Source organism: Haemaphysalis longicornis, unplaced genomic scaffold, assembly GCF_048455015.1.
Source record: "Haemaphysalis longicornis isolate Haplotype H1 unplaced genomic scaffold, Haemaphysalis longicornis Haplotype H1 scaffold_6, whole genome shotgun sequence".
NCBI lineage: Eukaryota > Metazoa > Arthropoda > Arachnida > Ixodida > Ixodidae > Haemaphysalis > Haemaphysalis longicornis.
Window position 1 is genome coordinate 65726019 of NW_027526407.1, and position 26369 is coordinate 65752387.

At 47.7% G+C, this 26369-nt stretch overlaps 2 protein-coding genes across 2 annotated transcripts in view; both read right to left on the reverse strand.

Annotated features, from left to right (window-relative positions):
• Window positions 1-1915: 1915 nt before the first annotated feature.
• On the reverse strand, window positions 1916-11056 carry Tsr (Cofilin/actin-depolymerizing factor homolog tsr). Its single transcript, XM_077674665.1, has 3 exons — window positions 10922-11056; window positions 3567-3844; window positions 1916-2395 (listed from the first exon to the last, which is right to left on the reverse strand). The coding sequence occupies exons 1-3, from the start codon at window positions 10922-10924 to the stop codon at window positions 2233-2235; spliced, it is 444 nt and encodes a 147-aa protein (XP_077530791.1). The 5' UTR covers window positions 10925-11056; the 3' UTR covers window positions 1916-2232.
• Window positions 11057-12723: 1667 nt separating this feature from the next.
• LOC144142858 (serine/threonine-protein phosphatase 2A 56 kDa regulatory subunit epsilon isoform-like) overlaps window positions 12724-26369 on the reverse strand; it is a 43232-nt gene continuing 29586 nt past the window's right edge. The window contains exons 7-10 of the mRNA XM_077674666.1: window positions 24238-24288; window positions 21464-21583; window positions 19535-19764; window positions 12724-17632 (exon numbers count right to left, since the gene is read on the reverse strand). Of these exons, the coding sequence (XP_077530792.1) occupies window positions 17455-17632; window positions 19535-19764; window positions 21464-21583; window positions 24238-24288 (579 nt within the window). The 3' untranslated portion in view covers window positions 12724-17454. The remainder of the gene's footprint in view (window positions 17633-19534; window positions 19765-21463; window positions 21584-24237; window positions 24289-26369) is intronic.

Here is a 26369-nt window from a genome sequence, read left to right on the forward strand (position 1 = left end):
GCGGTTCGTAGTGCACAAACGTGATGCATTACGTGTCCTGGTGACGTGACCTGCAACCCTTGCAGCTACTCAAAATTCACTTATTGAAGACTTTTTAACACAAGTATTTGTGTATGTATTTTAAACATTCTTTTTGAGAATTTTAGACACGCCGCCCGCCGCCATCGGGTTGCTCTGCGTGGCTCCATGAGCAGAACAGCAGCGTTCAGTGAACAGACCCAGTGAAGGAGCTTCCCGCTTGTATTGTACGTTGTTTGGAGATTCTGGGTCTATTCGATTCAGCCTGCACCTCTTGAACCAGTTCACAGCGGTGCAAAGCGGGTTCCCCTATCGAAGGAACCAGACCTGCACATTTTTCGTCTGCTTCTGCACCTCCTCGGCAGGGAGTGCAGGCAAAGCCATGAACCCGTCCTGCACCCGTCGGCACCACCGGTGAATCGAACGACGCGGTTCAGGTGCTGCGAGCTGCACCGCTGAAACGAACAGCGAAGTGTGGCACCGCCTGAACTGGTTCACGCGGTACAGGTGAAACGAATAGACCCTCTGCCAGAGTCAGGGGCGTTTGTTCTGGCGAAATACTAGTCTTCGGTTTCCGGAAACGCCAACAAAAGCTTACAAAAAAAAAAAAAAAAAAACGCCCCCCGGGAACTGCCTACCTCCATAACATGACGCAAGCATTCTACCTCACGTCTAACAGATAGCGCCGCCATAAAAGATAGAACATGCCATACTTGTCCATCAATGCACACTGCTAGCTGCTTTCAGAGAAAAAAAAAGGAATAAGAAAGCCTGCAATTCAGAATTTTAAAAAATTTCTAGTAGGGCACTGATCAAAACCGCTTAGCACTGAGGGGAACACCTGATCACATGCTATGGGATTTACACCCTTGTTTTAAAAGCTGCACCACTGGCTGGCTATCTGCAGTACACCAGGTACGATGTGCCATAGTAGCACTCTTAATGGCACGTGTGTACACAAGAAATCCAACACATGCTTTGTAAAAATTTTCATTGTTTTTATTTGCATCGCAGAGTTCACCAGATTGATTCGTTTCCAGGAGTACGGGAATAAAAAAGGTTCCAATCAGATTGCCACCCGCACGCGGGAGGCCAAAGAGCATCTTAGCACACCATAACACCAAGGCTTCACCTGCACATCAAACGGCATCGCTCGCCGCCACGCATTGTCCATGTACACAGAGGAATACAGGAAGAAAAAAAATCGGCCTACAACAGGTGGGACACAAGAGGGGCGCCAAAAATGGCTTTCTTGGTCACCTCGAGCTATGGTGTTTTGAATTTAATTGCTGCACAAACAGGTTTGAGAGAGGAGAAAAAAAGATACAGAAGAAACAACCTCGTGACTCAATAAATAGCAGGTAAACACACTAAGACAAAATCGAAAAAAAAAAAAAAGCACCACGGCTGAATAACAGAGCCAAGACACTCGCCTGGAGAAAATCTTTGAAGAGAAAGGATCCCTGAAGGCCTGCTGTTTTAATAACTTTGCGCAGCCCAAGAAAGGCTGCCCGCGATCAAGACTTTTCAAAAATTATATAATTACTCGTTATTACAGCGAAACTGAGCACGCAAAATGCCGACGCCGGCGCACTTCGGCACCGCTGCTTTCATGCACACACACACACAACTTCTGAATTAAGACACGCCCGTAGTGGTAGAAATGGAACCCTTCTTTCTTTACTCATTAACAACACAGGTAAGAAACAGTCTGTCAAAACAAACTTGTTCCAAGTCAGCACAGTTCGACGAAAAAAAAAAGAGGGGGGTCTTGTTTGTTGCAAGGGGGTCACCGTAGCAGTTTCACGCTGCCGCCCACACTGAAATGCTCCCCAAGGGGAGAGGCTGCCGGAAACTAATTAAACAAAACAAGGGAGCTTTGAACAGTGCTTTAGCGTAAGGATGGAGGAGGCGGCAAGCAAGGGCTTGGGAAAAAAAAAAGCGAAAAAGAAAGCAGCAGCAGCAGCCAGGCGGGTGGTGGGTGCTGTCGTCGGCTGAACAACCAGTGGAACGCCACGTCGCCAGAAGAGTCGTGCGTGGGTGTGCTCTTCGCTGTGCGGGTTGCCGCTCAAATCCCGCCTTTCTTGCAAGAGTGGCCGTTTTGTTTTGTCACTATTTCGTGTAACTTCAAAAAAAGGGGGGGAGGAAGAAAAAAACAAAAGTGTACGAGGAGGGTGCCCCAGCCATGACAGTGTGTGTAGTGTTGTGTTCCCCCTACTTGCGCGACGATTGGAAGGCCGACTCTATCGCCTCCTGACTGACTTCCTCGAAGTCGCACGCCTGGACGTACTTGTAGACTCCCACGAGGGCCTTCTTGAGCGCATCATAGCTGCTGGAGTACAGCATCTTCTGCTTGATCTTGGCAGTCTCAGGACACCTGCGCACCAAGAAGGTGGCACGGGAGCCATTGAGATGGGCTTCAGGGTTGCACCGGTAGTCCATTCCCAGCAAAAGTTCCGACAACTTAGATATTTTTGGCTTGAAGAGTCCACAACGAAACTTTAGCACTGACAGTGTGAGGGGAAAAGAGAAGAAAGAGTAGCTGGCGAATGCATTCACCAGAAACGACCACTAACCAACCCCAAAACATTACCAACACCCACCTACGACTACGTTTCTTGCTCAAGAGTGATCTTAATTAAAGTGGAAACGCAACTACCAGGAGAGCAATCTTGTCAATGCAGCTGCCACAATGGGTGTTGCCCCTGAAAACTGACAATTATCAGGACTTCTTAGGATATTCCGCTACTACACTCCAAGAAATTTATTGAGCCAGCAAACATTGAACGGGACTACAGTTGAACCTCGTTATAACGAACACTGATATAGCGAATTATCGGCTATATCAAACTAAATACAAACTTTGGTTTGTCACGTTTCATTTCAACGACACTTATTCTTCTACAACAAAACTGAAACAGTGAGAGCCGTGCGCGATATCGGATATAACGAAGAAATATTTGACAAGGAGTCCGAGAAGCTACTTGAAAAAAGCCCCTGTCCGAAACTGCACAAGTACAAAGGCCCTTCCTTTTGTCTGTGGGCACTGGAAAACATCCTGCTCAGTGCTGCGAGCAGCCACCAGATGAAGATCACATCCTTCATCAAATAAATAAGGACGCTGGGCTGTTTTATCAAGGAACTTTGTTCGGTTGTAATTTCACGCACTCATGTCCCAGTTCATCGAGGCTGGAATGCAACAAGGAGAAAGGTAAGGGTTACCTTGTTTATAGTGGGTTCGAAGCCTTAATGCGTTTTTGCATTGAGTATTTTGGCAGGAGCCAGATTTTCAAGTGGCTATGGGCGATTTATACCTCTACTGTTATAACGAATACAGGATATAATGATATGATTTGCCACCTCGATACTACTTTGTTACAACAAGGTTCAAATGCAATTGAAGAGGCAGTACAGGCTAGACACCTGGCTTGCTTTCGTCTCTTAGCCGTGTTCGACGCTAGCTTTTCGGGTGAATTTCTTAGCAACCAAGTTTCTGCTTTGGTTTACTACACTGTCTCCACGCTATCAGCAGCTTAGATGACACTTACCAGGTCATGAGGACAAGGCGGTCGACGGACATGGGGCACTCGGAGGCGCCCTCGGCCCGGATGGAAGCGGGGAAGTCGAAGACGCAGTAGCGGCACTCGCTCTTGAAGTTCTGCAGCTGCTCGAGGAAGTCTGCGTAGGTCGCCGACCGCTCGGCCGTTGTCTCCACGTCGATCACCCGCTCGTCCTTGATGTGGTAGATGATGTAGCGGTACTTCTTGTCCTTCTTCACCTCCTCGTACACCGTCTTGGCCTCGTTGGACACCGTCACACCGGAAGACTGCGTTTATCGATCGAGGGGCAATTTAATCGTCACGCACTTCATGGCAGCACAACTTCAGACAGTCGCCATAAATATAGATTTAGGCAAACATTCCCTCAGGCCGTGCCCTGCTAAAGGGGTGTTCGCACGACGGAGAAATCCGCTGTGCAACTCCTAGGAGTGTGCACCACGTGACCCCTACATCACGGTTTCTCGCTCACTCGCCACTCCGATTGGAGGTTGGAGCTTTCGCTCGTGAGCTACAAATGATCCGATCCTTGTTGGTGGAGCTGACAGGATTTCGTTGGCTCGTCAGGCCGGGACTCACTAGAGTGGTTCCAGGCATTCTATCTGTTGCATCTACAACACGACGCGAAAAAGCGCCGTGCAAACGACAGGTGCACTGGGGGCGCCGCGTATACCACCAGCACGGTTGGTATTGCGGGCAGTGGCTGCAGGCAGGCACAAGTAAGTAGCTTGAGATAGCGTGTTACCTCCACACTAAATGGGACTCGAGACTCGAACAAAGCTGCACATTCGAGGAAGGAGGTAATGATGCGGCAAATTGCATTAAAAATAGTAATCTGCACGTTTACATCTAACATCTGTAGGTGGACCTGTAGGCAGACTGGTTAGCTGCTCGTCTCCCCAACCCACTACCTCGCGCGTCGTTCTCTAGCCACATCAGAAATTAGAACTAGCCGAGCCTGCGTCACACGCACAGCCGCTTTTTGGCAGCTGACATCAGCACGTCATACGTAGGGGGCTTTAGCAGAAACTACTGCCGACGTGGAACAGATAGTGCTACGGCAGCTCCGCTCATCGGCGGAGATTGGCAACTGCCAACAGTGGTACGTGACCGACAGTTGCATCCTTCGCGAGCGAAGGAGCTGACCAAGCGGAAGTAGGCCTGCAGCGACGTCACAATCTCCCTCGAATTGCTCCACTGAAATGCTCTCTCGTGTGAATACCGCTTTAAGGAAGAGAACTTAAAACAGGCTAGGCTGAAGCTAGTTCGCAAGCAACGAGAAGCTTCTACCCCGTTACCTACACAAACAGCTGCCACAAGCACAGCCCAATAACTCATTTCATGGCCTTGCTACTGCAGAGAAAACGCGAGAAAACGCAGTGAAAAACGGGTGCAGATGCTTAGACGTTTTAGCTGCACACATAAGAGCACTACTACTACTACTACTACTACTACTACTACTACTACTACTATAGTGCCCAGAATATATTTAGAGGTACACTACGGTATGGTTACAAGGAACAAAAAGTAAGTGGAGAGTGCTCTTCCACAGCACCGCAGATGTTGCAGCAGGGAACCGAGGCACACGCGTGATTTAACAACCACTTTTCGGGTGATTAGAGATAGCATTACTACAATCAGGGGATGTGGCTGAAATTCAGGAGTTGGCAGGTACGAGCGTTGCTCGCCTATGCATAAAGCTGATCGGAAGCCGCTAGCAAATAACATGTCAACGTTGAGGTCTGCTACCAGAAGCCTGTCAATGCTTCTTGCAGCCCAGGTGGCCACAGCTTCATGCACTGCCACCAAGCAGAACCACTGCACGGTTACGGAGCACTGGAGGCAATGCCATGGCCCCAGTTGGCAGGGTTTGCCAGGGAAGCTTTTGCTCGTAACCACACAATAGAGAAATGAGCGGTGCTCCCAGAGATTGCAAAACGGTGGTGGCGACTAGTATCCAGTGCAATCACTCCTCCAGTGAATCAAATGCAACGACTGAAAGCTGCCGCATTTTTTCACACTGTTACATTCGGTACGAAATGCTGCCTGCCATTGAATTGGCTCATCTCCCACCGCAGTCCTTGCAGACTTTTTTGGTCGCCAAGAAAACTGCGCAGACAACGGGACTAAGCAGGAAAACACAACGCAGGAACTTGCATACGGTGCTTTCTTGGAGTTGCAACGTACCAACAGGCCCTTCAAGAAACACTTTTACCATTTCTTTAATTAGTTCGCCTTGATCTCACCACAAAGATCCCATATACCATGAGAGCGTGAACACCAGATCTGCAGTTTGATAACTTCCAATTTTTCACAAGACTTGCACAAACGAAAGCCCTCCCACCCAATTCGGTGGATCCGTTATCAACCAGCCTCGCTGCCCCCACGCGGTGACACCGCATTTCTCGGACACGCCGTCAAACCGCGCCCACCCGTCCTCCGTACCATGGGACACCTTGTAACAACAGGCTGCTGCCACGGTAAAGGCGGCAGCGGACAGCTCCAAACGTGTCCACCAGTAAAGATGATCCACCGTCGCCAAATGCTTTTCCACTCGCCCGGCACAGCAGCGAGAGGAACAAGTCAAGGAGGAGGAGGGCGTGGGCGAAATGAGGGGGGAGTCTTAAAATAGCCCACGCTCGGCGGCCGAGAATAAGCGCCTCGCAGATAAATACTCTGACAGAACCGAGACCGCCGCCTCGTCGGAGAAAACCAAGTGGACTAGGCGGCACAAAGTGCCCACCACGCGAAGAAAGAGGCGCAGGGAAGCGAACTGTAACTGCCCGAGAACACCGCCGTGCAGCGCACGCGGCTTTGCGCCCGGTTCAATCAGCGCGCTGGCAGCGACTGCATAGCAACGGCTACAGCCCCTTTGGCAATCAACGACGGCATTGTCAGACCCAGCTGGATAGCGCCGCGATTTGTTGCAGCTCTGCAGCGACGTTGGGTGTCAGCGCACCGTTGGCAAAATACGTGTGCGAAACCCAAGATCACTGTTTAGTCATGAGGGATAGATTTCGGTTACAGAAACGGGCTGTATAAGAGGATCAACTAGAAAGGTAAAAGAATGGCACGAGCAAAAAGGGAAGGGCAGGCATTATGAAAATGCGGCTACGAAAGTGGAGAGACCATTGGTGAACTCGAATAGAAAATGTTAGGGGAAAAAAAGCCCGCGATAAGAATTAACAAGACAGAGACAACTTGAACTTGCATAAGGCTAGGGTTGAGGCAGCAGCACCGAAAGATCCACCAAGGGATGTGCAAACACTGCGAGCCAAGAAAACCAATTTTGAGGACGAGCTATCATGACGCTGTTTCATTGGCAACGAACAGCCAATAATAGTGCAGAGGAAGAAATTTTTTAATAGCCGCTTCAGGCTTTCCTAGAACTGGGCAGCCAAACACTCCACCACCAAATACTATGCACTGCAGCCAGAAAAAGCCAACAACCGGGAGCCCTGACTAAGCAGAAAATGCTAAAGGAGTTGCCCAAGAGGTCGTACTTGACTGCAACTGACAATACTTGTTCACTCTGGTTTATTTTGCGCGACTCCGTTTTAGTTTTGTTACTCCACAGAAACAAGAACGAGGAGGAAACCAAACAGTGTGCACTGGAACAAAATGCACAACCATGACACACGCTTTGTTAGTCCACAGGCTGTAATCAGTGCTTTCAATCAATGCAATTAGCAACCCAGTCAGCCCCTCAACAACTGATTGCCTAGCCTGAATCACTCAAGGAACATTTCATTCAACACGAACACCATCACACGTGTCCACTACTGCACTTGAGGATCCTCGCCAACAACGAACTTGAAAAGGCAGTGGAAATTGAAACTTTAAGCTCAAGAGTTCAATATCTTATCAGATTCGATGAAAGAGGACAGTCGCTTTGCTGCTGACAGTTTTTTCTTTCACATAAAAGCAACAAACGCCAGAACTCTCGCGACACTTCCTCAGAATAATTTCTGCTGTACCATTTCCTTACGTGGCAGCATTTCTCAGCACAACAAACGCACGCATTCAATTTGCACACTGACAGAAGCTCCCGATTACGAGACTGTTTTCAATGTCCACATTGCGAGGCACAATTTGCTCTCGAAGTATTGATGGCTAGTTCCTGTGCTGGCAAAAAAGCTTCCTCAAAGCTGCAATGTTTAGGATAGGAAGCAGTGTAGCTTTTGTGACTGCCTCATTGAAGCCCATTCCTCTTTATGCGAAGACAGCTTTATATTGGCGTTCACGCTTTGAAAGTCGTTCTGTCTCACAATGATGCTAAGCATGCACTTTAATGGCAATCCACAAAGCAACAGATAAGCAAGCGGCTTTTCAAGCTGCCACTAACTGTCAGCAATGAACCTGTCAACTGTAAATGACTGCATATGCTGTGTCACTCGACATGACAAGGGGCAAGATATGAATGTCAGCTAGCAAGATATGAACGTCAACAGCCATGGAAAAGCTTCAACATAGCAGTCCACCTTTATATAGCATCTTTCAAAACAACGATGTCGACAACTGGCACACCAAATGAATGCACCAAGATATAAAACTACTTAGGCTTAATTGGTATAACGATATCTACAAAGAACTAGGTATAGAGCTGTATTTGGTTTTCCTAATTGCGGTATCAGTGTGTTGAAGCGTTCCCCCCCCCCCCCCCTTCAAACCATAAACCCACAATCAGCGGAACCCAATGACTCAAATGACTGATAAGCAACATCGATCACAATGTCAGCTTAATTGCGCTGTGCTACCCCCAGCTCTGAGTACAAGCTTCATTTCAGTGCTTTGCTATCGACAACCGAGCTACTTTTTTTTTTTGCAGAGAGTCCTGAGCATTATTCTGGTTACCCCTCCCTATTAACATTACCATCAACTTTATCTACACTGAAAATTCAACCTACTCGCAATGCTGAAACGATCAGCAATTGCCAACTGAATTTTGACCACACAGCGAATGTACAAACAGGCTAGTGAATGCTAAGACATGCGTGGACTATTCAGAATTCATGTAGTTGAATGAACGATAGCAAGGTAGCGTTATAGCAAAGCCACATTCTTTGTTTTTCCGAAAGAGATCTCAGTTTTGTACATTCCGATTCTTACTTTCAAAGCCTGGTGCCATGTGCTTGCCCTTATTGCAACAAATATCGCTGAAATTTAGCCATCAAGTTGACCCAATGCAGGATTCCTTGGCCAGCAAACCACCGTTAGTGTGATTGTACTGACCGCATGTAAAGCCCACACTACAACAAAACACTGCCAAGCCTGATGCACCAAAAAAATTCCAACGTGTCACCATCATGCAGCCTTACACAATTTATTGAAACAGCAGAACACACGCGTTGATTTTTCAATACACTGCTATTCTCAAGGCGTTCATCTACCAGAGTGAAATAGTTTTGGTTTGTCACAGCCATGACATGCGTTACTCCTCATAATTGGGCAACAGTTAGTGGAATGAAGAAACCAAAAATATCCTCCACAGGACCCCGCAGTGCGCTCACAATTAAGTTCCGGGCTCTCCTAAATGATAAAACCAGGTATTGCGTGAATTGGCTTCACAGACGTTTTATAGCTGGCATGTCCATCCACCTTTTACACCTTAAATTAAAATTGAAGCAGTAAAGAGTTATTGAACAGACGAACGTTTATTTTCGAAATCACAGATTCGGTACGAGAGGACGGCCTACGCCAGCTCTTTCCCGCGTAACTACCCCGCCTCTCCCCCTTTTTATAACGAAAAAAAAAGAGTTAACGCGCCGTCTCCGATTTAACTACGCTACTTCCGCGTATACAGCTCTGCAGTAGAAAAACTCCGTATCGAAAACGCGCTCGCCGACGGCCATTCAAGCCAACGGGAAGCAACGTCCCCATGGAAGCGCCAGCAAATCCCACCTGGGCCGTTTTTCTAATCGCGGAATGCCTCCGCAGGAACTCCACGACGCGCTATCGCGACCAGGCAAGACGTCCGGCGAGCGGCAGCGCATAGGGCGGATCCAAGGCCCTCGCAACTCAACGGATGAGTCACGGGGGCAGAGGAGCTACCGCCGCGTTTGACGGGCGGACAGAAGAACCAGCACGCACTACAAGCTAATAAACCCGGCTCCGGTAAAACTTTGTAAACTGGCCGAAAAAAAAAAAAAAAAAAGAAAAAGTCCCGGGCTCCGGAGCGCGGAAGTATGCAACCGGTCGGGGCCAAAGAAATGGCCAGGAAACTGCGTGAAATTGAACGGCACGCTTTGCAGCGGCAATTTTCTTTCTCTTTTGACACAGAAGACCCAGAATTTTCTTTTTTTTTCCGCCTTTCGAAACGGGGTCAACTACGCTCGGACTCAAGTTTCGAAAGGCGCCGGCAGTGTCATAGGGCGCGTTTCCTTTATGTTTTGTCCCTTTTTTTCCCCCCCGTCAAAGTTGCGAACTCATTTCCGCGCGCGCAGTGACGCCGAGACGCAAAGCCGACGAACACTGCCAAATTATTTTACGTCAAATCTAAGCTGTGGACGCAGAACGCACCGCCTCTTTTTGTCTCTTGCCGCAGGACCGGCAACCCGCACGTCTAAACAATCAAAACGGGAGGCGGTGTAAGTTACACCGCAATGACTGGACTGCCCCCCTCCAGAAACAAACGTCACACGAGGCGCATTCGAGAGGCGGGTCCGCGTTTACACGCATTCCTGACCGGCCCCGAGTCGGGGTAGCTCGGGTCACCGCCAATGCCAAAAAAAGCCGGCTACTGCGGCACGGTGACTGCACGGCTAGGCCTAAAACAAGACGACCTCACAAGCGCATCGCTACGTTAGGCCTGGCAACGCCGAAACCGCCCTTCACCGACACGACTCCGCGGAATCGGAAAGACGGCTGCGAAGGCGAAGAGCTCCGCTACCACACGCGCACACTTGCAAGACGCCCCAACATTACTACCGCTAATTCAACGGTCAGCCTGCCGACGTTAAAGCAGCAGCGTCTCAAGAAAAGTTTCGGCGTCTACGCTGAAGAAGCCCCACACAGAACGAATGAGTGTGTTTCGGAAACCGACGCTAACAGTACGCGCCGCGTTCGCACCGTGATCACAGGCCAGCCAATACGCCACAGATAGCGCTAAGCAGGCAGGGCGAACACCTCGCGTGCACAAATACCCCGCTAACGTTGCCAAAATTAGCTACGAGCAGCCCCTTAGGCTTGGGGCAGAGGCATGGAGGCTAAGAAACGCCGGTACCGTCACCACCGCCGGCTACCTCGCCCCAAAATTTGACCGCACCTCAGTTACACCTTGCACGACGGCGAGCGCGTGAAGCGGCAATTCCACTGACAGCGCGTTTAAAAGAGAAACTAGTACTCACCATAGTGCAGCTGTAATTTAATTGATGGAGGACACAACGTAACCAAGTCCTTGTTTTCGCACTAAGCCTCTCGACGCAAGCGGGTAGGGTGGTTATAGAAAAGATCGCAGAGCGCGCAGTTGGTATGCCTCCGCGTTTTCCCAGCGAGCGTTCTCATTGGTCGACGGTTTTCTTCGTTTGTTCTTTAAAGATGGCCGCCACAAACAAAACGCGACGTCGCGAGGTGCTAAATCTAACGCAGGCTGTCAAAAACGCCAATAATAATACAAAAATTTTAAAAATAATTTAACGACGAACGCTTTAGTGTTATCCTTTTGTCTAAAGCCAACTAGAATTTTTTTGATGAAGAACTATAGTCTTACGCGGAAGCGCCCGGCGAGTGGCGATGACTCAACTTGGCCGGGCATGCCATGTGACTCCAGGTGACCCAATAGAATCACAGGAGTGAAGCTTACCCTTATTTGGAAGTTTGTGGGCTGTCATCGGCGGGTGTACGCTCTTGGCGCGTCACATCGGCAAATTCAAGCGCTCATCGGCGAAGCTGATTAGCAATTTCACCTATCGTTTCGAAGGTGACGCAAGGGCGTGCGTTGCTGTATATAGAGGTCGATAACTCGAGGCTGTGGTCGCCTTTCAGCCGCTCTTGCGGGAAAACTTTCGCGCCACGTGTCTGAAGTAAGGTGACGTTACTGAATGCGGATTTGCGGAAGCGAGGAGTTTTAATTCCAGAGCGTCCGACAAAGCGTAATAAAGCCGTTTCCTTGTGAAGCCGGCATGAATAAAACAACTGAGCAGTAATTTTCCTTTGCTTGTGATCATTTTAAAGAAAACGTTTCTAAGAAGGTCGAAATCTAGATTTTTACGACGTAAACAAACAAGTAAAAAAGCCGTAAAAATAAATGTGAGCGCATGGACCACGTATTTCGAAGGGTTGTGACCCAACTGATTTTTAGCGGCGGCCGCTTTTCTGATGGAGGCGAAAAGCAAAAACGCCCGTGTGTACGAGATTTCGGCGCACGTTAAAGATCCCCAGGTGGTCAAATTAATCCGGAGCCCTCCACTACGGCGCGCCTCATCGCCTGCGTTGCGTCGGCGCGTTAAACCCAACAATCAATCAATCAAAAATCAACTGATTTTTATTCAGTAGACAGGGTGCAGAGGTAGGGTTTGCAGACTCCTTCAAATGCAAGGCATAGAACAAACTAACCTGACGTAACGTCTTAAAAAAAAAAAAAAAAAGGACGGGGAGGGGGGGGGGGCGCATACGCAGACGTCACTACAAGACCTGCTTCAATTGGGGAAGTGGGTTAGCAGAATTGGTTATTCACCAACATCAAAAGGTAATCTAAATGGTAAAAAGAGCTTAGTTCTGTTTTCGTCTGGGCAACGATAACCTTTTTTTTTTTTGAACAACAGTAGCCTCTTACCGTGTCCATCGGTTTCATGGAGGAAAATTCTTTCCTCCATGATCGATTTACGTTTTTAAGCAGCTTATGCATTTTTATTAGTTGATATCAGCACTTTTGCTTACCGCGACGCCTACTTTTAACGGATTATTAATACATTTTTCTTTATCTTTAATCCAGACCTCGTCCCGTATTTTCATCATGCGTTTGGTCCTTTTTGCACTGTAGCTATTTTAGTACAAATACCATTTCGCCCAGCAGCCATCCCCCGGGTGGGTTACGAGCCTTCTTGAACCATCCCAGCTGAAGCGAAGGTCGACGTCCACTTTTATAACTGCATACGGGATAAACCCAACCGCTGAGCGGTTCCAACCAGCACCACACAACCAGTCCGTGGACATGTCACAAAATTTTTATTACTCCTTTTCATTTTTATACATTACATCACCCATCCTCCGTTTGTGACAAGTGATGCTTTACAAGTCACTGGTTAATAGTTAATAATTAAGGGTGAAGGTGTTTCTCACGAAATGAAAAAAAAAAAAAAAAAACAACAAAGAACTTTCAGGCGACTTTTAATCGCATGGCCAGCTCCTCTTGTCACCAGCTTCACAGTAAGTCGAGTAAAAGGAGGAAAAAAACAAGGCAGTAGAAAAAAGAAAAACGTCTCCACAAGGCAAAGAAAAAGTGGTAATTAACATATAAACATCAGGCCACACTTCATTAACTTCCGCTCGCAAAAACCACATACCTCATTTTCACTGGCTCCACACTGCTTTTTTTTTTCCGCTTCATCATCGGGTAAATCCCTACACTGTGCAGAGCAGGCAAATTACACATACGAAGTCAAAAAGTAAAACTCGCTACCTCAACAAACTGCGCTATTTACTTGTATGTTACACATTGAAGGGGCGGCGTTTGCTGGAGGGGAAGAGAGGGAGGGGGAAAAGGGAGTCATCAGGGTGTTTAAGTGCGCCAGAGGGCGTTCAGAGCCCACCTCGAAGTACTCTTTTCTCTTCGCAACAGCCTCGTGTCCAAAAATGCACAGGTCTTTGCGAGACTTCCAACGGGACACCCGCAGCATCCCTTCACGATGCGAGAAACGACTGATCGACGACAGTTAAACAAAAAACAAAGCTCGGGCATCGTGTTGGTTACGTTTCCGAATATCCAAATCCACCCGACCATACGGAAGCACGTCAATGCCACGGCCCTGCAATTGTGCGGGCAACACTGTGCAGTTCCATTCTCAAAAGCCTTGACTTAACGTCATCTCCATAGGAAACAGGACGGCACGACCCATGCGCGAACAACACTACTCCTCCCCACCCCCCTGCTTCGACAGAGGCAAAAAAGTTTGGAGAACAGACAGTGCATACCTGGAAATGACGGAACAGAGTGCGGGAAGAGGCGCAGAGTGCCTACTGAGAAATCAACGTCACGACGCTAACCAGAACGTTGTTCGTCTATACGGTGCAGTTAGTAAAGGCCACCCAGGACTAGGCCAGACAGGGGAGTGGCTTCGAATAAACAGCATAAAATCCTCCTCGCGATAGCACGGCGATTCTACGAATTTCAAATCGGCCAGCGACGAACGGTACGACGAATGCTGTGCCAGTCCAGGTACTACGAACTAAAGGAAATGAAGTTGCTGATGCACGAAGTACGATGGAAACAAGTGCTACCTGTTAGAACAGGAACAAGAATGAGACAACCTCTCGCGACTGACACACGGACGAAAAGTTCGCATCCCATAATCTCGTAGGAGCAAAACTGGTTGTGCTGTGGGACCACGTATCACTTGCGGCGGCGTGAACTTCACTCTATGTCGAACCACCAACCACCACCCTTTGTGAAGCCAATTAGACAAGCAGCGCTGCTCAAAAGAGCATAAAAAACCGCCCCACAGCGATTAGTTCAGGCCACACCTCAGCGGTATCCCGTGGTGTACCTCAAGGGTACACCCTGTTACCATTGCTGTTCGCCCGATAGCAATAAATTTCCTCGAAATTGGTCATAAGTTATACACAAACGGATGACAGCCGTTTACTCCTCAAAGACGCTACTTCCATCTGTGACAGGCGACACGTCAGCAGTTTGTCCGTAGTGAAGCATGCATTTCATCTATGCGCTACCGCAGTGTCCCACGTCCAGGTGTCACGATATAAAGCCTTCCTCCACTCTTCACACAAACATTGCCACATTTATTCACAATGAAAAGTACCAATAAAAAGGTGATTGTAAGAACCTACGAGGGGTGCAAGCTCTGCTCACACATTTCAGGTCACACGAAGCCTAGGGAATCAAAAAATGCAACTGGTTAATCAGGCTTCTTGCGCACAAGGAGAGAGCGCACACACACACAAAAGGAGAAAGTGTCGCAAAGCTTGTGCAACAACAGATCGGCAAACTGCCGTTGCGGCGCACGCCGGCCAACAACCCCCCACACCCTCCCCCTACCCCCCATCCACCTGCTCCCCAAAATGAAGTGTAGAGGAAGAGAATACAGCGATACACGACTTGGCGCTTGAATGGGTGACTGACTCCCAAACGAATTCTGTTTTACGGCTTGCAGCTCATTGAAACGCCCGTTTCACTCCCAACGCTTGCAATGGAAAAGATGTGAGATGACTGCATTAAGGCTACGTAACATTGAATCCTTACCAACTGCTTTCAAGATGGCAGGCGAGTGCTTAACACTCATGCTGTGAAGCTATGAACGCAAATGAATAAGTTCATCCTCAACAAAGGTTGACTGTCTCGCATGGCTGATGCTCAGGCTTCAAATGAGGTCATCTAGTGTACCAGCAAAAATGCATCAGCCAGAAATCATCGCTAGACGTGAATTCAATCCGCACAGCAACAAGTTTAGGTAAATAGGCGACGAGTGATGTTGCAGTCAAAATATGCATTGGAGTTGGAAAGGGAAAGTCTGCGATCCTACGAAAATCAGTGGAACTGGGATCTAACTAGAAGCCAGGCTGCCCTGCAAGGGATCACGTTCTAATGTCAGCGTAACGTCACAATTTTAGTGGAACGACTTCATGCAGCGAAAGCAGCAGCACCAACCACATCTATTTCTACCGGGAAGTAAAGGAAGGGAACGAACAAAAAATTTCAGACCTTTTTTGCGTGCAACATTTTTTTATGATGTAATTATTCTACCCTAGGGTTCAAAGTACGCACACAATGATCTCAGCATATCACACTTCTACACATATCAAATGTCCAAATGCAAAACTAAGTACCATGCTGCGCGTTATTTTTAATGCGCTTTCTAACAAGAGAGAAGAGAGCTCTAAACAACTCGACACCGTGGTGCCCTTCTGTACAATTTCTTTGTGGCAGTCCTCCAAGATAACCGGGGCACAAATTAACCTTGTCAATGAATGCACTGCAAGTACACACTCCTGCAAGATACGCTCCAACTGGGGCGCTACCACGTTACACTTTTACCCCCCAAATTACTCCACAAGGGCATTTACACCACACCCCAAATGCTACCATTTTACACCCTTTTAACTCCAAAAATTACACCCCACAGGGGTGTTAACACCACCACAGGCACTACCACTCTAGGTACCCCTGCAACAAGCTAACGTTGGTCTGTCTCGGTTGAGAAACGCAGGTACCCTCAACTTCCAACTACCGACATTTTGAAAACCCGTAGCAGAAGTATAAAGCTGAATGTGCAGAGGAATTGTTTAACCTGCCCCGCACAATCACCACAGTGGCCACAAATTTCGGAAACTAGCGGGAGAGAAACAAAAGTGACAAAAAGAAAGAATTTGCCAAGCTCGTTTTAAGGCTGGCCAATGAGTACCTCTACGCAGAGGCCTGTCTGTTTTTGACACTATACATGCCCGGAAGGCACAGAGCCATCACAAAACGGCACTACAGGAGGTAAAAAAATTGCAAAGTCAGTAAAAGAGAAACAATCACATCTGCTCAAAAAAAGAATGACACCAGCACGCCCAACTTTATCCTTTTTTTTTTCGCGTTCAACACAGCAAACTGAGCAATGAAAATTCATTACAGGTTCACAAAACGAGTAAGAAAAAAAGCCCGCCCCCCTCCAAAAGAAAAACACGTTCCATTCAACTCGCTGTACAAAAAAAAAAAAAACTGAGCTTTGCACGGTATAAAAACAAGCAACAGTACATCAAACAAGAATGATGGAGGGAAAAGCAGGGAAATGGGGGTGGGGAAATAGAAAAGAAGAAGGCATTGCATCTCTGAACTACGCAAATGTTTGTCGCACACGCAGGATGACTCCAAACAACAAACAGGGTAGAGAGAAAGGGCGAAAAAAAAAAAAAAAGGAGGTGGAAAAGCACGGGCAGGGGAATGGGAGAAAGTGCTTCACGTAGTCACGTCCCGCCTTCCAAGTCGTGTCACTTCCATGTCACTCGTTGCCACAATCAGTCGCTTTCCGTTCAACTTCGTCCCGTCGCGGCCGGCCATCAGTCGGTGTTTCCAGTTTCTGCCACATCGTCCTGTCGCCACGGCAACTGTGTCCCCCACCTCGTTGCCCTTGTCCTCGTCGTCGTCGCGGTAACAGCGGATAAGTTAGTGCAGCGAGGGGAAGAGGGTGGGTGGGAGGAGAGACCCTAAGGCAAGGTGAGCTAAAAAGTTGTCTGCTCTCGCTATGTCTCGACGCGCCGGGAACCCCCCCTGCCCCCAAGTTTTTTCACTCCTGTGTCTTGCTGGGCAGAAAGCCGTGTGACTTTTAAATAGGAACAACAATGATAACAAAAACAAGAAGGCCTGATGCAACAAAAGCCGATCGGTACAGAGTATTTCAACTCGGATGCAGCTGCATACTCTGCGCACCTTTTTCACCAATTTAGGTCCCGCCATGGCAAAGTTAGGCTTAGCCGACGCGCCCAAAGGGGGAAACAGAAAACCCACTAAGAAATGCCACGGTATGAGGGAGGGGGAGCTCAGAGCTGCCGCCAGGGTGTCAACAACAAAGCACGGCCACCAAACACTCTCCCGCCACACGCCGAATCGTCTGCCGCGTCCGTCCATCACCTCCGTGCGAAGGGCTGCTGGCGCAGTCGTGAGGGGGCTGAGGGGGAGGGAGGGAGGAGGAGGGGCGAAAGAGGGGAAGGAGGAGAAGCGAAGCTAGTTGCCGCCGCTGTTTTTGGGCGGCGAGGTACCCGGACGGGAGGACGGCGGAACGCCGGCGGCCGAGGAAGTGCCGCCCGCCACGGCGTTGCCCGCCAGTCGAGACTTGTGGTTCAGCTCGAGCTGAGACAGCCGCTTCCAGAGCTCGTCCCGCTCCTTCTCGCGCTTCTTCTCCCTGCGGAAGTAATCGTCGCGGTCAGCAAGCAGTGCAAGGGGTACTGACACAAACTTTTGAAGGCGAGATAACTTCGAAGATAGATTGGTGTGAACACACACACATCATCTGCAAAGTATAAATACAGCCTAGAACATGTTTAAAATCAATATTAAAGTGTACGAAACGCAGCCGAGCGGCAAGCGGAGGACCTCGCGCAATCGACATCATTTGGATGTGGAGTAAATAAACAACATCCAAACACGTCATGAGTTTGTGCTGGTCGCTTCCGCACTGCCAACGTCTCTCGCTGGCTCGTCGCTCCGATCAGAGGTCGGAGCTTCTGCTCTCGAGCAACGAACGATCCGATCGTTGGCGGCGGATGCGCCCGGATTTCGTTGGCTCATCGGGCAGCTGGCCGCGACCTAAATTCTACAATGATTTCAGGCACTTTATTTTTATTGCTTTTTATTACACTGGATGCGAAAACGCGCCGGGGACACGATAAGTGCACTGAGTGAGCCGCACCGTCGCTGCGCCGGCGGCGGCCACGGCTGCGAAGTGGCGCAGGTAGCTAGAGCGATAGCTTGTTACCGCTGCATGTAATGGGACTCAAGTCACAAACCAGGCAGCACACATGAGAAAGGAGTTAATGATGCGATGGCGGATTGCATTAAAAATCGTTATCTGCACCGCTTACGAGAGCGGCAATTGAATATCCGCCGCAGTGTCAAGCCCAACATCTGTAGGCAGACCTGTAGGCAGACTGGCTGGCTGCTCCCAGCGCGCGTCTCCTGTTTTTTGATGCATCACTTGGAACTAATTTAACAGCTCATTAAACTTCAGTGTTTGAAATGGGCATTCATAATGGTTCCTTACCACTGGTGCCACCAAAGTTTAATGAGCTGTAAAATTAGTTTCAATCGATGCATCAAAAAACTGCTTCGATTATTGCATTAACCAGGGTCACAGTATTGGAAAATATAGAGATTACACTTTTATGACCAACACTGTTTTGTTTTTGTTTGGCCAAAAATATCTAATTATCTTGGTACCTAACAGACTGACTGAAAAAATAATGACATATTCGAAATCAGTGGCAAAAAAGCAGCAAGACTGACAAGTTTCACAACATTTACTTGAAAATCAGAAGTTGTTAAGACCAGTGTCCCTCTCTTAAGGGTGCACATGGGTCTTTGGGACAGGAAAATCACCCCAAAGAAAGCAGTTTTTTTGGAATCACTTTTCTCTTGATTTGCAGTTTTTCCTCCAAAAATTCTGTTCTTTGAACAGCACCAGGTAGTTGTAAAATCCACTAAGGCCTGATTTCAATAATATTTTTTTCTCTCCAAAATCTCCCACTTCGCCATGAGTGGTATTGCAGTGATAGGAAATTTTCAAGAAGTACATCCCAGCACGTAGTACAGCTAGGAAGATCGTTTCTTTTGCACTGTGAAGTTCAATGTTTAAACCATCCAATAAGGGAAGCAGATTGTGCATTTTGTGTTTCAGTAGTTGTTTGATTAGCATCATTTTTAATTGGTTAGCAGTAGTACTTCAAACCAAGAAATTAGAAATGATGTAAGCATGTATGTGATTGCAAAAAAAAAAAAAGCCTGCTTGCCACGTTTTCTTCTCCACATCTGGTATCTATTGATGCCTTGCTGGTAATTTTTTGTTGAATAGTCTTTTCCCTATTGTTCTCAAGAACAATCAAGGAAGATTTTTAATTAACTTGGAAACTAATTACCACAAATCAAAACTAATTGGATATTTAACATCATCTAAAAAAAACTGAACAAGTCCATGAAGTTTCATCAAAATTGGTCAGAAAGCAAAAAAGGAAAGTCTCCAAGACCAGTGTGCCCCCAAGGGCTCAGCACACCAGTACTGGCCGGTGACGTCGCAAGAGCAGGCCCTCACCTCTGCCGCTCGGTCTTGTAGGCAGAGGTGAGCTCGTCGAAGAGCTTGGAGTTCATCTCCATGAAGGTCTTGAGCACGTTGTAGACGAGCGCCACTATGGTCTGGTTCCAGTGCTCCTTGGAGATGCGGTACAGCGCAGGGAACATGAGCGGCATCACCGCCTGGTTGTTCTCCTCAATCAGGCTCAGGATGTACTCGTTGTTCCAGAAGTACAGCGCCCGCTCCGCCACCTGCAGCAGAGTTCCCGCACCATGTCACGAGAATACTCGGGGGTACTACTTACGAGTCATCATCATCATCAGCCTTTCTACGCACACTGCAGGGCAAAGGCCTCTCCCATGGGTCTCCAATAATCCCAGTGTCCCGTGCTAACTGCGACCACTTTAACCCCGCAAACGTCTTGATCTCATCTGCCCACCTAACTTTCTGCTGTTCCCTGCCACGCTTGCCTTCTCTAGGGATCCACTCGGTTACCTTGCCTTCACATTACATGCCCTGCCCACACCCATTTTTTTTTTTCATCTTAATTTCTACTAGTGTGTCCTTAACACGCGTTTGTTCCCTGACCCTCTCCGCTCTCTTCTTGTCCCTTAATGTTACACCTATCATCTTCCGTTCCATTGCTCGCTGAGTCGTCCTCAATTTAAGTTGAACCCTCTTAGTGAGCCTCCAAGTTTCTGCCCCATAGGTGAGCACCATACACTTTCCTCTTCAGGGACAATGGTAGGCTGCCATTCCTTATATCAGAATGCCTGCTGGATGCACTCCACCCCATTCTTATCCTTCTGATTATCTCTGCCTCATGATTGGGATCCGGGGTCACAACTTGGCGTATTCTTTGTTAACCCTTACTTCCACCTGTTCCCAATCTAATGTTCTGAATACTTCTTGTAAACATGCTGTGAATAACATTGGAGAGATTGTGTCTCCTTGTCTGACGCCCTTCCTTATCGGTATTTTACTGCTCTCCTTACGGAGGACGAAGGTAGCTGTGGACCCATTGTAGATATCCCCGAGTATTCTGTAAGGAGTACAACTAAGGAGTACTGTCACGGTTTTACTGGGTAGCAGGTCTACTCTACTGGGTAGCAGGTTCGACCATCACAAGTGATTAGGCGCTTCACTACATAACACCCGGTAACGGATATGCTATGCTGCGGAGGGCAAAAGAAGAAAAAGCCCGCCCGCCCGCATCTTCCCACGGGGGGAACACGAGTAAATGCGTCGCATAGGGGTGATTGCATTGCGCGAACGTTGCGAAATTGGGTAGTTTGTGGTTACCGTTTGGATGTGGGGAGGGTTTCGTCTTTATTGCTTGTTGGTGGTACTGCTGCTTCAATCACTTCTACTTCGCTGACCTCCATGGTGGGGCACGAGTAACGGGGGAGCGAGCGTCGACCAAGGAGTGCAGGTGACTAAATTCCGAGCGCCCACTCCGCCGCTTATATACACTGTGCGCGCTGTCGCGGGAGAGGAGCATGGGGGAGAGACGCGCATGCGCACACTTCCGTATACAAGCGCGCGCCCTTTCCACAACCCCCCACCGCGCTGTTATCACGCAGCTGGCACGCCGCTAGCACGCCGCTATCACGTGTACACCTGCCGCAGTTGCTGCTGAGCACGACGGAGCGCACGGGCTAACTACTGCGCATGCGCGCGCAGACGCGTTCCTCCCGCACCGCCCCAGCTGCTGTTGAGAGCGATGAGGTGCACGGGGCAGCTACGACGCATGCGCGCGCAGACGCGCTCCTGCCGCACCGCCGCAGCTGCTGTTGAGAGCGAGGAGGGTACGGGGGAGAGACGCGCACCTGCGGAGGGAGCGTGGGGACGGCGCCGTCAACATTGACGAGTGACATCGCGAGCCTAAGAAATGCTCCGCATTTAAAAGAAAGAGAAAGGAAAGAAATGCCCGCCCGTTCGGAGACTCACCTGAAAGTGTGGGCTACAGACACACTTGGCTATCTGCTTGAAGAGCGCGTCCTCAATCTTGGCAAATTGCGTCGGCTCTATGACGTCCAGGATCTCCTCGATCTCCCCCAGAAACATCACCTGGGGGTAGAAGACAAGGCACGGTTTGCGAGAGGGGGAATAAGCGACAGCCTGCCCTCTTAGGAGGGCAGCAAGCACAGCAAAGCGCCGGGCAGGAAGGAGGAGAGAAGTTGATGCTGGAATGGGCCAGCCACGCCGGAAATAAAAGAGTTCGAGAAGAATTTGCCGCAACTCGCAGACCGTGGGCAAGGGCAGAAAACAGCGGTCAAATAAGGTGCGCTTTCCTGTTTCTGCCACTGCAAACAGTTGATAACAGCTAACACACTGCCCCCCCGAAAGGAAAACCACCGACATCCTAGCAAAACTTTGCAACCCTGTTCACACAAGTAGACAAAGTGGGAGGACTGGGCCACATTTGCACCAGGAAGTTGTCCTCATTCGGTTATGGAGAACCATCTGCCTAGAGCACGCACGCGTGCGTTCAGTGAAGAGCAGCCGACAATCCACTTGTGTTGGCATGACTCCATCAAACTTCACCAACTGCGTTGCACTTGACCTTTTTCAACTTGTTCAACGCATTTCGTGTAGCTAACAACCCAGCGTTACAACAAAAAGCATCCAATCTCCCATCGCTTCGCGATCATGGTGGCGTGGACCATTTATTTCCACATTTTCACTTTACGTAATCAGTTGAAATGGTATTTCAATGAATGAATGCAGCCAAAAAATTTTCAACTGCAATATCAAGGTTTTCGCAAAATTGATTAAAGTGCTGAAAAATAATCTATGCTATCTAGAATTTTCGCAGATTTTGGTGCTCCTTTCCCTTTTTGATTGAAAGATTTAACTTAGATGTACTAATAAAAAGTTACGTACTTTACCTCACCTATGCCCTTATGCAAAAGGCAGTACACTCATTAGAAATAGCCAGGTTGCTAGAAAACTCAACACTTGTAACTTCAATACTCAGAAGCTTTCAGTGTTAAAAAAAAAAAAGCCTGGTATGCACAGTTTTTTTGCACCATTAGGTGCGACTTCACTGCGTTAAACATTTCCGGTAATCCGAGCACCAGTATGTGGCAAGCATTTTGCACGGTTGCCACTCAAGTACACTCAACAATCCACGATCCGACGAAGACGCTAAAAAAGGCTCGACTCAACAGGGCAAGAGCGCAGTGCTGCAAAAACGCGACCTTCTTCCCTCGTTCTAGCCCTCTGAACTTAAAACCGTCCACCGCCGCACAAGAACTGCACAATAGGTGTCACGTCGCCAGCCACTGCTACTGGCTGTCTCAAGCAAACCTTACAACCGCGTATGCCTGTTCTTTGCAATAGCCCTCCTTACCACAATGGTGTCGTATTTTCGTGCATGTAACCCGCACCAAGAATGGGAAAATTTCAGGGGCGAGGTAGAGGTGCGGATTATATGCGAGGTATTTCCTTTGGTGCAACTTCACCGCAATGTGCGTTAAGCCGTGATGCCCCCACAGCAGTAATAGCGACCAAGTCACTGTTACCCCAATGACAGCGCTTTTTTGCACACACACAGCTCAACAATATACCAAACTTTTAAAATTTTATCCGGCAAGTCATTTAGTTACGTAGCCAGCTAGGTAAGTTCCTTGGATAAACAAACGCGTAATGTTGCTTGAGTAGCAGCTTTGGTCCATCCTTTTACGTATAAAATATGCGGGCAATATGCGGGGATATATTTTATTTTATTCGTCGCCGGAAAGTGGGGGTGCGGGTTATACGCGCAATAATTTGGTAGCAACCCCTGCGATTATTCCAAGTTCTGCGGCCCTCCCAGGAATTGCAGTTTTGGTGATAGAGGGAGACAGCAGTGCAAATGCCAAAGATAGCATGATCCGATATGCACTGCCGCAAGGAAAACAAAAGCTGTCCACTTGCCTGGAGGTTTTGGCGATGTCTACTGCAGCCTGCCATTTCTACGTGCTACGTCTGCCATCGATTACTGAGCTTTATTTTGTTTACCAAATAGTTATACGTCCCCTTAGCACAAGTCCGACTTCCACTCCCTACAGTGACTGCACCAACTAATTGTTGTTACTTATGTAAAGAATATAAGGGACGCCATAAAAACTGCGGAGATATCAAGTAGCATTTTTAAGCTCAAACACCAAAACTAGACTAAAGGAGAGGAAAAAAAAAAAAAAAAAAAAACCACCACTTACTTTACTTTTTGGTGTTTGAATACCAAAACTGCAGCTTGAGGGACCGCACAACCGTGAATTACTACGCCACGCCATAAACTATGTGCAATTTCCAAAAATATTATCCGACCCCCTAAATATTACATCATCTCAAATAAATGCACTTGTAAGCCCCACAAGGCCTTAAGAATAATGGCATTTTACATTCCCCTACAATTTAAGACAACGACCATTCAACTGCACGTGCGCACATCACCGCAGAAACTCATCCCACGTCCTTTCTAGGGCAGTGCCACCTGCTAGTTTCCAAGCTTCGCAATACAATTTCTTGGATAGTTTTGTAGAAATCTTCCGTTTTCCTCTTTTTGGCTTTTACGGCGGTGTTGCAGTGTTCCTTCAAACCAGCCGCCACTCCCTTATCTAGATGCCAGCAACCCCAGGAGGAAGATGAGTTTGTCGGCAAACTGATAACGGCGTAATAAAGGGAGAGGGAAAAAAAAAAAAAAAAAAGAAACCACGAGAGTTGGACACAGAACTCACCTCTTTCTGACTGCAAGTCTTTGGCCAGAACTTTAGTAAGCCTTTCATTACCTGCAAGTGGAGACAGAGAGAACGGGCATCCCACTCTCAACACAGGGCACCACAAGGAGCGGTTGCACTCGCAAAGTGGTCGCCGGAAAGAAATGCCTACGCACCCACTGCCCCCACACTAATACTTAGAAAAGCAATAGAGGCCCGATTAAAAAATAAAATAAAATAAATAAACACCCATAATGCCTCACTTTTTTGTCACGAGAGGTTCCGCAGCGACAGGAAATTCTCGAGCGGTACATCCCAGCGTGCAGTGCGGCTAGAAAGATCACTTCTTTTGCAGTGTGAAGCTGAATGTTCAAACCATATAATGTTAGAAACAGATTTTGCATTTTATGTTTTATTAACTGTTTCATTGGCGTTATGTATATTTGCTTAGCAGGAGTAATTTAAAAATATAAGTAAGAATTTACATAAAGTTCCATGTGACTGCCAGACAAAAAAAAAAAAAAAAAAAAAAAAAAAAAACTGCTTCCAACATCGCTTTCTCCACAACTTCTAGTATCTATTCATGCCTTGCTGGTAATATTTGTTGAATAGTTTTTCTATCTACTGTTTTCTACAACAATAAGAAAGATTTTTATCTCAGAAAATATTTGCATCACATCAAAACTAATTGGATTTTGCAATTAGCTAAAAAATTGAACCAGCCCATCAGGTTCCATCAAAATTGGTTGGAAAGCAACAACAACAAAAAAGCCACTTAACTTCAACTTGGTAATGCAATTATACAATGATTACAGCTAACTGCAGTGTCCCTTTCACTTCGCATACATTTTTCCAGGAACTGGATGCTTGACTGGACATCTTCAATTGACGGTCACCGCGATTTGCACGAAATCAGTGTCCTTGAAATTCCCCCTGCCTTAGCTTCCTGCCGCGACTTCCACAAAATCAGAACAGGGCAAACCAAAGACTGAGTTTGTCAGTGCTATATTTTAGGGAACAGTACAGATACATTACGCTGAGGAAAGCATCCCACATTTATTTTTTATTTTTTGCTTTGAAAGAACAAACTGCCTCGCTAAGTGACGAGGTTCTACTCTGATTTTTTGGCAGTCATTCTGTCAGCGTCTGCGTCACGGGAACCCAGTCTTCGGCAGTTAACTAGTTACTAGTAACGCGTTACCAGTAACTAGTTACTTTTAAGTTGGAGGAACTTGTAACTGCAACGCTGTTACATTTTTGCACAGTAACTGGACCAGGAAATACCTTAACAGTCGCTCCCTTTTTCATAAAAAATTACCCACAGCAGCACTCATTGAAGGCCGCTGTACAGTCCGTGCTTTCCACTTTTTGACACTTTTTGCCTGCGCTTAAGAAGATTTTTTAAAACTTCTGCTTTGCCTTAAGCTAAACAGAAAAAAAAAAAAAAATTCTCCCCCGAGGAGAAAGCCGCCCTACCCTTGTAAAGAAAGACCCCCGAGAATGGGGCACCCATAACGACACCAAGCAACAAAAAAGTTGATGCAACAAAGTGAGCCGCATACGACGATTCTCGGTGTCAGGCTTGAGCGAGTCCCCTTATAGGTTCCCGTCATCTAGGGTTTTATTACCACACGCAGTTTTGACTACCTGCATGCCTTCATACGTTTCCATAAAATAGACTCCATCATTTGGTTTGTGATCCATTAGCTTTATACAGTAACGGAATTGTAACGACGTTATTTTTTCGCAGTAACTGTTCCTTTAGCAGAGTCACTTTTTAGGCTTAGGTAATTGTAACTGCTACATTTTACGGGTAACACGTTCACGACCGACGAGAACCCAGTGTCAGCCGAGTGAATTTGCAGAGTGGACTACCATATACACTACATTTTATACCCTACATTAAGTACGACATTTTATGCCCCCAGTGTAGATCGACGTGCCACACCCCCCTTTCAACCTTCTTTCAACAACAAACCTGTTTATCGCTTGCTTCAACTACACTCTTTCGCTAATGCCATCAACAAAAAACAAGACCGTTTGCACCCAAAACACGTTGCCATCCCACTGCAGCAGCTACAAGCATCTGGTTCATTATGCCGCACGAGATCAAGGCCGCATTTTAACAGCTTCACCCTACTCTTACTCGACCA